This window comes from Saccoglossus kowalevskii, chromosome 14 (assembly GCF_978046115.1).
Source record: "Saccoglossus kowalevskii chromosome 14, keSacKowa6.1, whole genome shotgun sequence".
Taxonomy (NCBI): Eukaryota; Metazoa; Hemichordata; class Enteropneusta; family Harrimaniidae; genus Saccoglossus; species Saccoglossus kowalevskii.
In genome coordinates, this window is record NC_140654.1 from 9,639,820 (window position 1) to 9,658,974 (window position 19,155).

Below are 19,155 nucleotides of genomic sequence, written 5' to 3' on the forward strand. Positions count from 1 at the left end.
TTGTTTATTAGAGGACATTGTTTTCTGTTGCTGTATAATGGCTGGATATAATGTGAGGCTTGACTGCATTGCAATATCAAGCAAGAGCTGTTTTTTACTTATTTTCACTTTGTTCTTAACGGATTGGTATATTTCGGCAGATAAAGCGTACTTCAATACATGTCGGCCTTATATGTAGGAGTTGTATTGTTGTTCCCAATAATAATTTTTTACTGAGAGAGTGCTAGCTTACCCAGGATTTCATAGCTATGCTTGTTTTGATGCATGCCAGCATTTTTAGTTTACAGTCAGGTCTATAATGTTTAGGGTTAGTAACGTTTAAATAAGGTAGTCCTATAATTTGTTTTTGCCTGATGGGATGCCATTGGCAAAGTGATTCTGCAGAACAGAATGCAGTGGAAGCATATTTAACAATTACATTTCTTCGACCATCTTTGTCTCCATAATGTACCATCACAAAATTAATGTTTTTGCACAATGATAAGGGATATTTGATTGAGTGATTTACATTATATATTATTATAACATAAGGAAATTTAATTTTCAGGCTTAAAATACCAAAACAGGAGTACAATTTATTGTTGTAATATAAAATGTCTAGTTTCTTTGTTCAATTCAATACGACATCTTTTTGTAGACAGTTTTCATACAGATTCAAATTTGGTAAAAGTTCTTTAAGAAATGCAACATAAGGCATTCTAGGAAAGGCACCTCCTGTGATACAATTACACTTGAATGTCTTTGTCCTTTTTTTGGTGGATTAGGATACACACATGTCATTGGAAGTGAATTAATACGACACTGTTCGAGGTGAATAGTTTGCAGCAAGTAACGCAAATAACATTTATTGCACAGTTATCGACATAAGAGGTTAACTATGAATATCTCCTCCAATACATGTACTTTAAAGATTAATGCTGTATTTAGAGAGATGATCATCAAATACACTGGTGTAAGAGTAATTCTAAAATAATTACAGTAAATTTGATCTAGAACGATAAGTAACACTTTACTGTTGAATTCAACTTTTTTTTATCTATGTCTATGACTACATATTCAAGCAATTTAATATTGAAAAATCGATATTTTAATTCCACCCGCCTGATCACTCTATACTGATAATATAGAATTATTCCAAAAAATTCCCAACCAATGTTCTATCTCATCTTACATATGCAGTATGATGAAGTGTATGGCGTGCAAGACTAAAATCTGGATGAATTGTATTTACTCAGTCTTGTTGAACAACGATCTGACAAAAAATTATTTTTATTCGAGAATAAAAAAAATTTTTAATTCTTTCACGCATTTCACTTCATTTAAAATTGTTTGTACAAGTCAAATGAGCTTAGTCTCATATGTAAACAGAGTACACGACGCAGTCTCGTTAAAGCATCCCAAACTACTTAATTAAAAGAACTTAACTATTGATAACTGGCACAAAGATAACTAATTACCATTTTCTATGTATAAGTTTGAATAATATTATCAACAAAATTAGGATCATCAGTATAGTATTCGCAGGTGTATATGGTACAGTCATCATTTTTGCGAGTCAGACATATTCTATCACGCGATGAATCTTTTTCAGGGAGTGACGCTTTTAACTCGACTTGCTCAGCGATGACTGATGGACAATCCTATATGTGAACAAAAAAATCATTTAAGATACAAGAGGAGAAAACACATACGACTATTTTCGAACAAATGTTTTAAATGGCTTTGCATTAACAGTATTATTATATCAAATTTAAAAAATCCATAATAGCAGTTCCAACACTAACTTTTTCATTGTTATATGGTGTGAAATATGGTATTATATATTTTTAAATAGTGAAGTAAATAAATGGTACAATATTCAAACCATCACATCCAACCACCAACACTAGCTAAACAGCTTTTACAAATATTCATAACAAGATACTCACCACAATTTTACAAACAAATTGGACCCACGCATCTTCTATTACATCGATCTCACATAGTTGACAATTGTCAGTTGGCACTGCTACAGTTCCCTGTAAAATAAAGTATGTCGGTTATACAATTTGTGTTTAATTAATTGAATAATAATAACAATTTTGTTGGGTCACAATCTTGGAGAATATTATTTTTTTCTTTTCTGCATTGAATTTCCCACGTTAGACGTTTATGACATTATTTAAAACATGTCAACCCATGCTGTGAGATCTGTACTAGTACCCCAAACAGAAACCGGAAAAGTCCTAAGTAAGAACCTTTGCTTTATTACACAAACCCGGCCTGTCTGAAATTACTAAGTTTCTATCGCACACAAATGGCATATTGGGATATTAAAATATGACTATTTACAGTAATATATCTCTAAATATACTACTTGTAAGTTGTGCTAAAATAATGTTCGGCTTGAATTAGCAAAATTATATCTCTGATTGCGCCCTAAAAATAAAACGAGATAATATAACGAGTAAAACGAAATAACATTCTATATCACCCTTTTTAATTGACCCAATTTGTTCTGCGTCTATTCCATCAAACTCATAGTGACGGGTACCAGGTATGAATGCTGCATTTCCTAAATATTTTGTTGAGTGAAATCTAACATCTTTCCCCTCAATTGTATTTTCAATGTCTGTTATGTGAAGTGGGCAGGTGAACTCCTCAGTGCATACACTATGCCATACTCCATTGTCGTACAGGACATCATTACAATCCATACAAGTGCCATTAGCAGGGTTCCCAGGATGATCTTGAGCATTTGATGTAACTGCCATCATGATCAGACCCCAATATGAAAGTGATACCAACATAGTTCCTGGAAATAAATAAATAAATAAATAAATAAATAAATAAATAAATGAATGAATGAATGAATGAATGAATGAATGAATGAATGAATGAATGAATGAATGAATGAATAAATAAATAAATAAATAAATAAATAAATAAATAAATAAATAAATAAATAAATAAATAAATAAATAAATAAATAAACTCGGAATGCCTTTGGTGATAGACGTGGTAAGTATATATATGTAGTCGAGAAAAGTTAGGATTGGAAGAACCTTCCAGATCAAATCATGTTGGGAATTTCCCGTGTGTTGTGTATTGACAATCATGTTCATGGACCGTTCACGTGATCTATGTGTTTGTACTTCATATTTGGCTTTGGTATGTTGAGATGAAAACATAATTGATTTTTATCCAAATTCAGTGTCGTCGAATGTTATATATTTTTCCCCGGCTAATTTTTTATATCAAGGTGGAAGAGATTAGTTCCTTGCGAGTCACGCAGGTTAAAATCGCTATCCAATCTCACTCCTTACATATCCTGATGATTTATATTGACCATAGATTGTATTAACTTGGACACACACATACATATTTAATAACCATAGTAGCGAATAACGCCGTTAATGTATTTCCAAGTACGACCTATCGGTTACTGTACATGCACAGGAGCGCAAACAGTGCGACAGCCTATATTTCACTGCATGACGCGAACTGTTGTGGTTGGCAAATTTTAGTGATGACTAATTACGTATAACTACAAGTTATTTTCAATCTCGCAACAAATACAATTAAACTTCCCTGCCATGTGGAGTATGGAGTACGCCATCATTGCTTTGCGGCAAGAACAAGAAAACTAGAATGGGCATGTGAGGGTGAATATCATTAAATAAGGACAGGTACGTTGGGGCAATGCATAACGGATTGTCAAGGAGAACGTGATACTGTTACAATTAGGTAAGATGTCAAGGTCGAAGGTTGTTGGTCGAAGAAGATAATTTGCAAAGAGCAAGTTGCAAGTACAACACAAATATCACATTATCAGGTTACGCCAATAAGCTGGGTATAAGGGTCAATTAAGTGAAAGATATAGGAGCCAACACGCTTCACCTGTTGTCTTTGTCAAATATAATTGGAGCCAGTTTGTGATCATTATATCAAAAGTGCGTCCACGAATATGATCCCACTGTTTCAATTCAACCACAAAATGAAAATTATAAACACTAAACCCATATTCACTGGCTAGAAACTTTGAAAATGTGCGGTTCGAATTCTTGGAAGGCGATATATTATATTTTTTCCTGGTGAAACACTAGCTTTAATGCCTCAAAGAACTTTCACTGTATGTATAATTATACATTGACTATATATATATTTAAATACCGTTACTATATTTATACGCGAGTAAATATTGAAATAAGTAAATATTGAAATAATAGATTTTGATCGGGGAAGACATAATCCAAAATCATTTGTAATGACAAAGAAATTTAGTTTTTATTGTCGTGTCTTGTTGCTCAGGATACGACCCTTAGAAAGCATTTGATAAAAAAGATGTTCACCCATATCGAGAGAGGCATTATATTGTAATACGAATGTGTGGGTGTAGAACCATAAATATATTTTCATTTGAGCATAAACTGGGAAAAAATATTAATGTTTTTGATTTCCAATTCATGGTATCTCTAACTAGAGGTGTCATGTGGTGAAACACTATTTTTAGTTTCTGTTCGGACGGATTTCATTCAAACATTACATGGAGACAATACATTATGTCTTACACATGCCCGACAAGTTACTCTATGATCGGAGCAAAAATGGCCGACAGGCGGCCATTTTGGATGTAAAATTAGCTATTTCTGATACCTAAATGTGTCAGCAGCAGTTTCTCGGAGATGACTGGGCCGATTTGCATCAAAGTTGGTATTATGATCATACATATTGGGTTGTAGATGGGTTTTTTCGTGATTCGAACAAATATGGCCGACTGGCGGCCATCTTGTTTTTCATGATACCCATGCTACTTTATCTTGAATGCAATGAACGTTTCTGTTTAAATTTTGTACAAAGATAGTATACCAAGAGATATCTGCAAAAGTCCGGAGCTAATCTCAATGACTTCATCAGCAACAAATTGATATGTCAGATCACAAAATGTTGGACGGGGACTGTGTCATTAAAAATGACTTGTCTTACTTACTATTTTAATTGTAGGATATAGAAATCACTAAAATATAAATAGAAACTTATGTAAACATTCATGTGACTTATTTTACCATACTAGACATGCAAAGCATTGACTGCCGATACTGAACCCACAAAACACAATCCCGCACTGCTTATTTTTTTGTAATTTAGAGCTGAAGACATGTACTGCCATTTGTCCCACTCATGACACATAAACAATTCATGTTATGTGCAAATAATTCAACTCACTGATTCGGATACTGATGGATTTTTTTAAAACTATGTCACTCTTGTCTCCCCTATTTTTTATGTGCAAATTGCAAGTGCTAGTGCTGACACATAGTACATACACATACTTAACAAAGCCTTATATTAAAAAAAACTAAACAAACCTGTATTTTGTCGTGAAGACTGTCAACAATTGCAAGCCCTGTTACTGTCTATTTCACAGTGTTATATAAGTCCACAATGAGTCATCACCTAAATATTTTGAGCATCTTTTTCTGTCTTTTAATTCGTGTCTCTCTGTCAGACAAGACGAATCGGCAATATTTATGTGTTCTCTCCCAAATCAATGTTCATAAAAAGTCGAGGTGGAAGTTTTCTTTAACAAAAACAAGTAACTAATGTATGTAAAATTAAATGCTGAAGCACAATTGATTATAATTTTACGACGTTTTAGTAGTACAGCGATTTATTACCAGCATATTAATGATTTGTTCTCATTTTGAATAGCGCTAATATCAACCAAACCATTTTCACCACAGGGGTGTCAGTAGTCATTCCTTGAACATTTTCAAAGATTCTCTCATTTTGTACATTATATTTTGAACTATTTAGAGGATTCACTCAAGACAAAATAATTCAAACTAAGATTAAATAACAGCAAGTTTATTATAAAAACAAACATTTTTGTGAGAAAGTGAGTACAACATATTCAATCTGATTAAAATCCGATGTAGGTATGAGGCTCCATTTTTTTTTATAACCCTTTATCTTATATTTATTATTTTGTATTTTAGTTTGAATATGTCGATTTTTTGTAGTTTCTTACCGTTAATCAGTTCTTAGAAAATCGTGTCCCAGTCGCCTCTAACTACATTTGACTCAATGCCTATACAAATCTCGTACTACGAGATCAGTTTTCGACGAGTTTTGTCGACCAATCATAGTGCGGCTTACAAAAAAAGGCGTCTGACTTTGCGCATGCGCCAGACTCATCGTTCCTGGTTATTTCAAGATGGCTGCAAGTAATGTTAGAATTGATGTGAAATCAATAGAGGATTCCGAATTTGAGGTGAGTTTTAGTGAGTCTATGATAAAGCTATGGCTTTCATGCCTTTCGACGACACACATGTTTTATTATTTTCAAAATCAGGAAATGATTAGATTTGGAGTCCTAACTTGTACACGTTTACCTTCAAATGATAATTACTGTGATCTTTGTAGTGGTGAAAAACCAGATGACAGCCAAAAAAAGCAGGTGCAAAACTCAATAAAGTGCATTCAAGGAATTTTTCTAGCATGTTGGGGGAACTACGCTGTTTTACCTGATGTTACAGTCATTACACTGACCACAACTGCCACAAAGTCTCTACAGACCCTGTTGAAAGACAGCCTCGTTACATTATTCCAGATTGCAAGACTATAAACATTTGCCCAAATAGGGAACATTGGATTGTCAGTTGTAAAGACTCCTAGGGACAGTGCATCCATATTTTATTGGATGGTTGACAAAATAAGAGAAGAGAAAGATACTTTCCCACAGACAATTACTTATTGTTCATTAGCTCTTTATCATTATTTCAAAGATGAGTATTCTCAGTCAGTCAGTATTGTACAAGAATCGCATCCAAAAGAAATAGCTGAAGTGGCCAACTAAAGTTTGAGATTAATATTCTGCCACACAGCCTTTGGTATTGGCATTTTTATCAAAACAACTCATGTACTCCATTTTGATCCCTCTTTCGATATTGAAAGTTATAATACAGGGGTTGAGTTGGTAGAGATGATGAACCATCTTGAACAGTCTTGTTTTATCATGTAAATGTAACAGTATGTAGGAGGGTTAACTTATTTGAAGATTTTTCATCAAATGAAGACATCACCTAAATAAGTGACATGTTGGTTAATGTCATGAAACATAGCATATATTTACAGGTATATTAAGCCATTAATTTATTTTCCAACTGTTTTCATAAGCATAACATGTTCATCTGCTTAAAAAAATAATTGATAGAACAAGGTTTATTTAAGTATCAATAAATATTTATCTCTCAAAAAAAATATGTTTGTCAATCAGTAATTTACTGAAAATACTCTTATAAAAATAACAAAAGTATTTGGCAGCTATTCATCACATTTTTAGAATTTTAATTTTTGTTGTTGCTACGTCAACAGGAATATGTGGCTAACTACTATTACCGGTAGTTAATTGTGATGGTACTGTTTATCAAAATAACACAGCTATTCCAAAATGCCTGTTGAGAATCTTAGTTAAATAACAAATTGATAGATACTAAAGATACCTGGTGGATTTTTTCTTTGTGTGACCAAAGATATAAACTAAGAAATTTTGCATCAAAAACACTGATAAAAAATAGATGGAATCAATTATGATCAGACATAGACAAGAACAATGAAGTCATCAATAATTATAAAAAAACAAAAACAGAACTGGTATGAAAATAAATTATAGTACAGCATCATGTCTAAGAAAATACTAATTAACATGATAAATTAATCGGCACGGTTCTAGAAGCCGTACCTACACACGAATTGGTGACGTCACAACATACAATCGGGGTCGTTTCCTCTGTATATACGAATTGGAATAAACAATTTACAATAAAGATACTTAAGACATTACACATAAGGTAAAACAAACCACGTGACACTATAATGATTATAACGGTAATAAATCCTAGCTTAACAGTTGAACAGAACGATCATATAGTCAGTCGGGTCACGTCGAGTGTCACGCACTTTGTTGCAAAATGGCCGTGTGGTTGAAACTGGGTCGTGGCGTGACGGGTGAGGAAGACATCACTAAACACTCACAAAATCGCAATAAAATGGGGAAGTGATTGTATATTACGGCGTAGCCAACAAGGTAAATAAAAAAACGCACAATACAAACGACATGGGTTCGAATCACACTAGATACACACTCACCAGAACCGAAGCAATCAGAAACCAGCAAATCGTTTTGGCTTTCCCGTTTAACTCATCGGAACACTGGAGTCGTTGGAAAAATGAACACCACTTAACGACCAACGTCGTGGCGTGGTACACAAGCGTGCTATCAAAATAAAACAAAATTAGCTTGAAAAGATAGTGGGTTCGAGTCCCGCTCAGAGCTACCATAAAAACATAAATCAAATAAACTAAAATCCCTCAAACCGTAACAAGTATACAAAGAACGTCGCGAAAAAATAATAATCCCCACAAAACTCCACCATGCAAAACTGAATGAATAAATAATAAAATAAATTACGTATTAAACTGGACGACGCGCAATTTGTTCAACAGTTTCCAGATTGTGACAAGTGATAATAAACAAGACCCAAGTCAAGGTAAGTGTCGATGGCATTCCCTATATTACGAAAACAATTCAGGCAACAGACGAATATATCTTCTGTGGTGTTGTGGAATATATACGGTGTCTGCGGAATGGTTGATTCAAGTCAGCAGTTAACATTATGTTAGAAAGTTTCACAATTAAATCAAATATCCAATGATGCCAGTATATTTATTTCATTATTTTAACAACTCGCAATGGTGGAAGTTGGTCAAACACCTAAATAAGTATCAAATATTTGTCCACACATTTATTCTCTCAATTTAACAACCTTGTAGAGGTGGAAATTAATTAAACGACAAATATAATGGTCAATATTTGTCCATACATTCATTCTCTCAATTTAAGAACTTGTAATTGTTGGAATTAATTAAACGAGAGCTGTCTACACCAAAATAAGTCTAAAATATTTGTCCGCACATTTATTCTCTCAATTTAACAACTTGTAATGGTGGGAATTAATCAAACGTGAGTTGTTTACACCAAACTAAGCATTACATATTTGTTGAGGCATTTATTCTCTCTATTTAACAAATTGTAATGGTGTAAAATAATTAAACGAGAGTGGTCAACACCAAAAGATTTGTCCACAGCTTTATAGTCACAATTTAACAACTTGTTACTTAAACGCGACTTGTTTAATCAGTTGACATCAATGCAACTTACCCGCAGACAGTGCACAACAGAGTATCATTATTGAGCAATTATTAACAGGAACGTGTTATGGCATTAGGGTTAGGGTTAGGGTCGGTTCAGGTATGGGCAACGGAATTATTAACAGGAACGTGTCTTGGCATTAGGGTTAGGGTCGGGTGAGGTGTGGGCAACGCAAATGGCAAACACCCAATTGGCAAGATGTACACTAACGGGTTATGGCATGCATATAGTTTACACAAGTAAAAACACAAAATTTGCAATTTTGTGGACAATTGTAACTCAATAATAGAAACATGTTGTATTTCTATATATATATATATATATTTAATTCCCATGCCTGCCAGTCTTTTCTCGCAAACACTAATTTGCAATAAAGCTAAACATGAAAACAAATCATTCATTTGCATGACTATCCATATGGTTCAGTGGATATGTACAATGTAGGCGATGTGAGAGATCGCTGGTTCGAATCCAGTACGGTTAGTAAGATGTTTGAATGCTAGTGAAAACAGTGCTCCTATAATTAGGACTTAAATCCTATCACTTGTGTGAAGACTCTCCTGGTACAGTGGACAAGACAGTGCGCTGGGAACTCAAAGATTGCAAGTTCAAATCACGGATAGGACACTCCTACAAGACAAGATATGAAAGACGTTAAACACATAAACAGCAACCTCTGTATATCAAGAACTCAAGTCAGAAAAACAGAACACTAGAATACTACATCACATGGAAGCCAGTCGAAGTACGAACACAGTTGACATCTGTAGGTCACGTGCATCAACAGACTCGAAAACCAATGCTGCTCTCTAAATGGGTCCTTTCTTTTGTATTGACCCCCTAAGGATTGCTAATCCCCCTTTCTAACTCTCCCCCCCAAATACATCGCCACTTTTAGAATGTATTGACCCACAAATTACTGAATATTCATGAGCACAGAAACTGCCACGTCATGAATAAATTAGCATAATTAAAAAAAATTGCATAAAGTGTAGGTACGTCTTCTGGAGTCCTGCCCACGGTGAATTGATAGCGTTGTTGACCCGATTGTAAACATGCGTGTTGAATGGGTATGTTCAATTGATTAAAAAAATACTAACTCTAATATTATTTTTCTACAGGAGACCCATACCTTGGAGAGGGATGAAACAGTGTTGAGCAGGGAAATGGGTGGTCACTTCATATTCTCTCATGGGAGCTTGTTAAGTAGAGGAACAGCCATTATTGTTCGAAACATCAAATATAAAATCAATTCCGTAACAAGTGATGCCACGGGTAGAGTCAGACCACACTTAATTCAAAGTCGTATTGACTATTTACTTATTAGTAATTCAACCCAGCTAGCAGTGAAGACTGCCGATATAATTCCTTGTGTACATTCAGACCATTCGGCCATTATAGTTACCATTGGCGATGAACGTTATAAATTAGGCAACTCCTATTGGAAGTTCAACAATAGCCTATTAGATGATCCTAACTATATAACTCTAGTTACAAATAACATTCCAGTTTGGATTGTGGAATTAGGCCAAACGGAGGACAATGCACTATTATGGGAGTTCCTGAAGTATAAAATAAAACAGTGTACAATAAAGTATAGCGAAACTATATCTTGTGCTCGAAAAGAAAAAAGAAAAATCTAGAAAAAAAGATTCTTGAACTTGATTTAATACTTGCAAATAATCCTATAAATGTCCTTATAAAAGAGGAACTAGAGCTGGTAAAAAACGAACTCCAAGTTGAATGTAATTACATCACAGAATGTGCGATAATCCGATCAAAAGCTAGCTGGTATGAGCAAGGAGAAAAAAATACAAAATATTGTCTTGGTCTGGAACGGCATAATGCTAAAAACTCCCATATATCCCTTTTAGTTGACAGGAAAAATAACACTATCACAACCCCAAATGCAATCAAAAAAGAAATTAAATACTACTATGCTGAATTATATCGAAGTAGGAAGACTGGCAGTAATTCCATAGATAATCCTTTTAAACCATCTGTTACACTCAGTGATACAGAGAAAGAAAGAGTTGTGCGAAGGCCTCATCACCAAACATGAAGCTCTTGAAGCACTAAACTGTTTTCTAAAAAATAAATCACCTGGGAATGATGGACTAAGTCCGGAATTCTATTGCAAGTTTTGGCCCTTGATTGGAAACATGGTTGTAAATTCCCTAAATATGGCTTTCATGAATGGCGTTTTTTCAAATAGTCAAAGACAAGGGATTATCACACTTATCGAAAAAAAGGATAAAGACAAACGATTTATTCGTAACTGGCGCCCCATTACACTACTTAACACAGACTATAAAATTGCATCAAAATGTATTTCACGTAGGCTGGACAAAGTTCTCCCAAAACTTATTCATGAAACCCAAACAGCATTCATAAAAGGTAGGAATATAGGGGAATCTGTACGCCTTATTGAAGGCATTATGCAATACACAAACGATAATAATCAACCAGGCGCACTAATGGCTATAGACTTCCAAAAAGCATTTGATAGTTTAGAATGGGACTTCATGTATCACGCCCTTAAAACTTTCAATTTTGGCCCATCCCTTCAAAAATGGATACATTCGCTGATGACCTTACATGTTTTTTATCAGATCTTGAATCATTTGAAAATACGTTTGCGCTGCTCGGCAATTTTCATTCCTTCTAAGGTCTACAGGTAAACTATGACAAGACAGAAGCCATGTGGCTTGGTAGTTGGAGATCTCGTGTTGATAAACCTTTTGGGGTCACCTGGCCAATGACTCCTGTTAAGATTGTCGGGATATACTTTTCTTACAATTCCTCATTAGCATAATTAATTAATATTCGTTAAATAAATGTTTGCAGATATGGTCGACTCGTAATCTTACACTAATTGGTAAAGTTCAAATCATTAAATCTCTAGTTATCCTGAAATTTTTATATTTATTTAACTTAATTGTCATTAAAATGGAAGATATATGTAAACTGAACAATCGCCTACACAAATTTATTTGGAAAGGTCCTGACTGAGTGGCCAGGAAAACTTTGATTGGGGACTATGGCCAGTGCGGCTTGAATATGCTCGATATATTTGCTCTATATCACTCACTTCGAATTAAATGGATACAATCATTTCTAAATGAAAACAATCCTTGGAAAAATATTCTAGCACACTATCTATCTCTTGTTGGTGGTTCTGTGATCTTTAATTGTAATTACAAAATTAAATATTTACCCATAATGCTGCCTCCTTTCTATGAAAGTTTAATCTACAGTTGGCGGAAAATTCAATGTCACGAGGTTGAGCACACACTAGCAAATATCATAATTTGGAACAACCAACAAATTCTAATAAATAACAAAAGTTTATGTTACCCTGATTTTATCTCAAAAGGTATTGTGTACCTGTGTGATCTATAAGATTCCACTGGTCAGTTTAAACACTGGGAAGCATTGAGAGTCATTGGTCTGACGCAGAACCACTTTTTGCTATGGCGGGGAATAATCTCGGCTATACCAAGTGAGTGGAAAGCTTGTGTGCCATATATTATTAGATCACAATTACCTATAGGTATAACCATTAATGATAAATTTATGTATCTGAAAGATTTAAAATGCAAGCTAATACGAAGAATTTTGTCTAGCTTTTATCTAATCCCACCTAAGAGTACTCTTTTCTTTACTCATTTGTTTCACATTGAAGACACCGAATGGAAGGAAATATTTCTTTTACCATTTGCTGTCACCATGGAAACAAAACTTCAAGAGTTTCAGTGGAAGATAACACATAATGTCCTATATACAAACTCCAGCTACATCACATGAGACCTCCTCTTACAGCCTCTGGTCTTTGTACGTTTTGTCATAGTTTTGAAGAAACACTCCTACACTTGTTTGTCAATTGTGAATATGTCATTATGCATGTGTACTTATTTACTCAGAAAAAATTGCACATATGAGTGAATCTTAAAGAACCATAGTCAGGAGGGAAAAATATTTGGTTTTGTCAAAACACATATTTTGAGAACAGAATTTCTTTGTGATATGTAATTTTTAATTCTTTACTATGACTTGAAATGTAACAACTTCTGACAATATATAAAGAAATAAACTGCGATATATTAAATAATCAACCGGGGGAAGTAGAAAAAGCATCCATACTTCATGAACTCTTAGTTTAGAAACGTTCGACTAAAAGGAATTTTCAAGTAAAGATCGTGATTGGGATAAAACGAACATGAAGTTGATACCGGATCACCGACGCCGACCCAAAGGCAAAACATTACATTACTGGCACATGTAATTCATCTGCCACCAAACAGAAATGAAATACAATCAAGGCCAAACTGGTTAATGAATGCTACTTACTTGTTATTTTAGACAACGATCCATCACCGAAAAAATGCGTTGTTAATAAGTTGTATGAGGTCCAGCTCACACAAAAGTAGCTGCCCTACGCCGCCATGTTTTCAGTCATGCTCAGGCGCGTTTGTAACCCGTGATCTGATTGGCTGGTCCCTGGGCGAGATTTGTACGAGATTTGTATAGGCATTAAGTCAGATGTGGTTAGAGACGACTGGGACACGATTTTCTAAGAACTGATTAACGGCAAGAAAAAACAAAAATAGACATATTCAAACTAAAATACAAATAAATATAATATAAGGGGTTATAAAAAAATGGAGCCTCATACCTACATCGGATGTTGTACTCACTTCCTCACAAAAATGTTTGTTTTTATAAACTTGCTGTTATTCAATCTTAGTTTGAATTATTTTGTCTTGAGTGAATCCTCTAAATAGTTCAAAATATAATGTCCAAAATGAGAGAATCTTTGAAAATGTTCAAGGAATGACTACTGACACCCCTGTGGTGAAAATGGTTTGGTTAATCATTAATATGCTGGTAATAAATCGCTGTACTACTAAAACGTCGTAAAACTATAATTAATTGTGTTTCAGCATTTTAATTTTACATACATTAGTTACTTGTTTTTGTTAAAGAAAACTTCCACCTCGACTTGTTATGAACATTGATTTGGGAGAGAACACATAAATATTGCCGACTTGTCTTGTCTGACAGAGAGACACGAGGATTAAAAGATTAAAAAACAGAAAAAGATGCTAAAAATATTTAAGTGATGACTCATTGTGGACTTATATAACACTGTGAAATAGACAGTAACAGGGCTTGCAATTGTTGACAGTCTTCACGACAAAATACAGGTTTGTTTAGTTTTTTTTAATATGAGGCTTTGTTAAGTATGTGTATGTACTATGTGTCAGCACTAGCACTTGCAATTTGCACATAAAAAAATAGGGGAGACAAGAGTGGCACTGTTTAAAAAAAATCCATCAGTATCCGAATCAGTGAGTTGAATTATTTGCACATAACATAAATTGTTTATGTGTCATGAGTGGGACAAATGGCAGTACATGTCTTCAGCTCTAAATTACAAAAAAATAAGCAGTGCGGGATTGTGTGTTGTGGGTTCAGTATCGGCAGTCAATGCTTTGCATGTCTAAGTAGGTAAAATAAATCACATGAATGTTTACATGGGTTTGTATTTATATTTTATTCATTTCTATATCCTACAATTAAAATAGTAAGTAAGACAAGTCATTTTTAATGACACAGTCCTCGTCCAACACTTTGTGATCTGACATATCAATTTGATGCTGATGAAGTCATTGAGATTAGCTCCGGACTTGTAAAAATAACGATTTAGCGCTTTTACATGAAAATTGGGCGTCGGCCAGCCATATTGAATTGAATCACACAAATTATGTTGGTGCAGATATCTCTTGGTATACTATCTTTGTACAAAATTTAAACAGAAACGTTCATTGCATTCAAGATGAAGTAGCATGGGTATCATAAAAACAAGATAGCTGCCAGTCGGCCATATTTGTTTGAATCACGGAAAAAAACGTGCAACGATGACGTGCATCTACAACCCAATACGTATGATCATAATATCAACTTTGATACAAATCGGGCGAGTCATCTCCGAGAAACTGCTGCGGACACATTTAGGAATCTGAAATAGCAAATTTTACATTCAAAATGGCCGCCTGTCGGCCATTTTTGCTCCGATCATAAAGTAACTTGTCGGGCATGTGTAAGATATAATGTATTGTCTTCATGTAAAGTTTGAATGAAATCCGTCCGAACGGGGACATGACACCTCTATTGAGAGATACCACGAAATGGATATCAAAAACATTAATATTTTTTCCCAGTTTATGCTCAAATGAAAATATATTTATGCTTCTACACCCACACATTCGTATTACAATATAATGCCTCTCTCGATATGAGTGAACACCTTTTTTTATCAAATGCTTTCTAAGGGTCGTATCCTGAGCAACAAGACACGACAATAAAAACTAAATTTCTTTGTCATTACAAATGATTTTCTTCCCCGATCAAAATCTATTATTTCAATATTTACTTATATCAATATTTACTCACGTATAAATATAGTAATGGTATTTAAATATATATATATAGTCAATGTATAATTATACATACAGTGAAAGTTCTTTGAGGCATTAAAGCTAGTGTTTCACCAGAAAAAAATATAATATATCGCCTTCCAAAAATTCGAACCGCACAATTTCAAAGTTTCTAGCCAATGAATATTGGTTCAGTGTTTATAATTTTCATTTTGTGGTTGAATTGAAACAGTGGGATCATGTTCGTGGACGCACTCTTGATATAATGATCCCAAACTGGCTCCAATTATATTTGACAAAGACAACAGGTGAAGCGCGTTGGCTCACATATCTTTAACTTAATTGATCCTTATACCCAGCTTATTGGCGTGACCTGATAATGTGATATTTGTGTTGTACTTGCAACTTGCTCTTTGCAAATTATCTTCTTCGACCAACAACCTTCGACCTTGACATCTTACCTAATTTTAACAGTATAACGTTCACCTTGACAATCCGTTATGCATTGCCCCAACGTACCTGTCCCTATTTAATGATATTCACCCTCACATGCCCACTCCAGTTTTCTTGTTCTTGCCACAAAGCAATGATGGCGTACTCCATACTCCACATGGCAGGGAAGTTTAATTGTATTTGTTGCTAGATTGAAAATAACTTGTAGTTATACGTAATTAGTCGTCACTAAAATTAGCCAACCACAACAGTTCGCGTCATGTAGTGAAATATAGGCTGTCGCACTTTTTGCACTCCTGTGCATGTACAGTAACCGATAGGTCGTACTTGGAAATACAATAACGGCGTTTTTCGCTACTATGGTTATTAAATATGTATGTGTGTCCAAGTTAATACAATATATGGTCGATATAAATCATCAGGATATATAAGGAGTGAGATTGGATAGCGATTTTAACCTGCGTGACTGACAAAGAACTAATCTGCTCCACCTTGATATAAAAAAATAGCCGAGGACAAATATATAACATTCGACGACACTGAATTAGGATAAAAATGAATTATGTTTTCCTCTCAACATACCAAAGCCAAATATAAAGTACAAACACATAAATCACGTGAACGGTCCATGAACACACGGGAAATTCCCAACATGATTTGATCTGGAAGGTTCTTCCAATCCTAACTTTTCTCGACTACATATATATATTTACCACGTTTGTCATTATTTATTTATTTATTTATTTATTTATTTATTTATTTATTTATTTATTTCAAGGAACTATGTTTGTATCACTTTCATATTGGGGTCTGATCATGATGGCAGTTACATCAAATGCTCAAGATCATCCTGGGAACCCTGCTAATGGCACTTGTATGGATTGTAATGATGTCATGTACGACAATGGAGTATGGCATAGTGTATGCACTGAGGAGTTCACCTGCCCACTTCACATAACAGACATTGAAAATACAATTGAGGGGAAAGATGTTAGATTTCACTCAACAAAATATTTAGGAAATGCAGCATTCATACCTGGTACCCGTCACTATGAGTTTGATGGAATAGACGCAGAACGAATTGGGTCAATTAAAAAGGGTGATATAGTATGTTATTTCGTTTTACTCGTTATATTATCTCGTTTTATTTTTAGGGCGCAATCATAGATATAATTTTGCTAATTCAAGCCGAACATTATTTTAGCACAACTTACAAGTAGTATATTTAGAGATATATTACTGTAAATAGTCATATTGTAATATCCCAATATGCCATTTGTGTGCGATAGAAACTTAGTAATTTCAGACAGGCCGGGTTTGTGTAATAAAGCAAAGGTTCCCACTTAGGACTTTTCCGGTTTCTGTTTGGGGTACTAGTACAGATCTCACAGCATGGGTTGAAATTTTTCAAATAATGTCATAAACGTCTAACGTGGGAAATTCAATGCAGAAAATAAAAAAATCATCACTGCGTAATGTACATTCTCAAAGATTGTGCCCCAACAAAATTGTTATTATTCAATTAATTAAACTCAAATTGTATAACCGACATACATTATCTTACAGGGAACTGTAGCAGTGCCAACTGACAATTGTCAACGATGTGAGATCGATGTAATAGAAGATGCGTGGGTCCAATTTGTTTGTAAAATTGTGGTGAGTATCTTGTGATGAATATTTGTAAAAGCTATTTAGCTAGTGCTGGTGGTCGGATATGATGATTTGAATATTGTACCATTTATTTACTTCACTATTTAAAAATATATAATGCCATATTTCACACCATATAAAATGGAGCATTGAAACAGTTAGTGTTGAAACTGCTATTATGTATTTTTTAAATTTGATATAATAATACTGCTTGAAATAATGCAAAGTCATTTAAAACATCTGTTTGTAAATAGTCGTATGTGTTTTCTCCTATTGTATCTTAAATGATTTTTTTTGTTCACATATAGGATTGTCCATCAGTCATCGCTGAGCAAGTCGAGTTAAAAGCGTCACTCCCTGAAAAAGATTCATCGCGTGATAGAATATGTCTGACTCGTAAAAATTATGAGTATACCATCTACACCTGCGAATACTACACTGATGATCCTAATTTTGTTGATAATATTATTCAAACTTATACATAGAAAATGGTAATTAGTTATCTTTGTGCCAGTTATCAATAGTTAAGTTCTTTTAATTGAGTAGTTTGGGATGCTTTAACGAGACTGCGACGTGTACTCCGTTTACATATGAGACTAAGCTCATTTGACTTCTACATACAATTTTAAATTGAAATGCATGAATAAATTAAAATATAAATAATTTGTTGACAGATCGTTGTTCAACCAGACTGATAATAAATACAATTCATCCAGATTTTAGTCTTGCACGCCGTACACTTCATCATATTGCATATGTAAGATGAGATAGAACATAGGTTGGAAATTATTGGGAATAATTCTATATTATCAGTATAGAGTGATCAGGCGAGTGGAATTAAAACACCGATTTTTCAATATTAAATTGCTTGAATATGTAGTCATAGACATAGATAAGAAAGTTGAATTCAACAGTAAAGTGTTATTTGTTGTCCTAGATCAAATTTACTGTAATTATTTTAGAATTACTTGTACACCGGCATATTTGATGATCATCTCTCTAAATATAGCATTAATCTTTAAAGTACATGTATCGGAGATATTTATAGTTAACTTCTTATGTTGATAACTGTTCAATAAATGTTGTTATTTGCGTTATTTGCTGTAAACTATTCACCTCGATCACTGTTCTACTGATTCACTTCCAATGACATACGTGTATCTTAGTCGACCAAACAAAGGATATAATATGTTTTGATAGAATCAGACATTCAAGTGTAATTGTATCACAGCGAGGTGCCTTTCCTAGAATGCCTTATGTTGCATTTCTAAAGAACTTTTACAAAATTTACAACAAATTTGAATCTGTATACAAATTATCGACACAAAGATTTCGTATTAAATTGAAACTAGACATTTTATAATACAACAATAAATTGTACTCCTGTTTTGGTATTCTAAGCCTGAAAATTAAATCTGC

The 19,155-nt window shown here is 34.0% G+C and overlaps 1 protein-coding gene and 1 long non-coding RNA gene across 2 annotated transcripts; one reads left to right on the top strand and one right to left on the bottom strand.

Moving 5' to 3' along the window:
• Positions 1-815: 815 nt before the first annotated feature.
• Positions 816-2,019, bottom strand: LOC144361509 (uncharacterized). The gene is made up of 2 exons (XR_013422395.2): positions 1,929-2,019; positions 816-1,640 (listed from the first exon to the last, which is right to left on the bottom strand). It is a non-coding gene; the product is annotated as an uncharacterized LOC144361509 (long non-coding RNA).
• Positions 2,020-14,331: 12,312 nt separating this feature from the next.
• Positions 14,332-18,833, top strand: LOC146734444 (uncharacterized). The gene is made up of 4 exons (XM_085507636.1): positions 14,332-14,400; positions 16,865-17,193; positions 17,653-17,742; positions 18,045-18,833. Exons 2-4 carry the CDS (start codon positions 16,870-16,872, stop codon positions 18,219-18,221), a joined length of 591 nt encoding a protein of 196 aa, XP_085363762.1. The 5' UTR covers positions 14,332-14,400; positions 16,865-16,869; the 3' UTR covers positions 18,222-18,833.
• Positions 18,834-19,155: the final 322 nt, after the last annotated feature.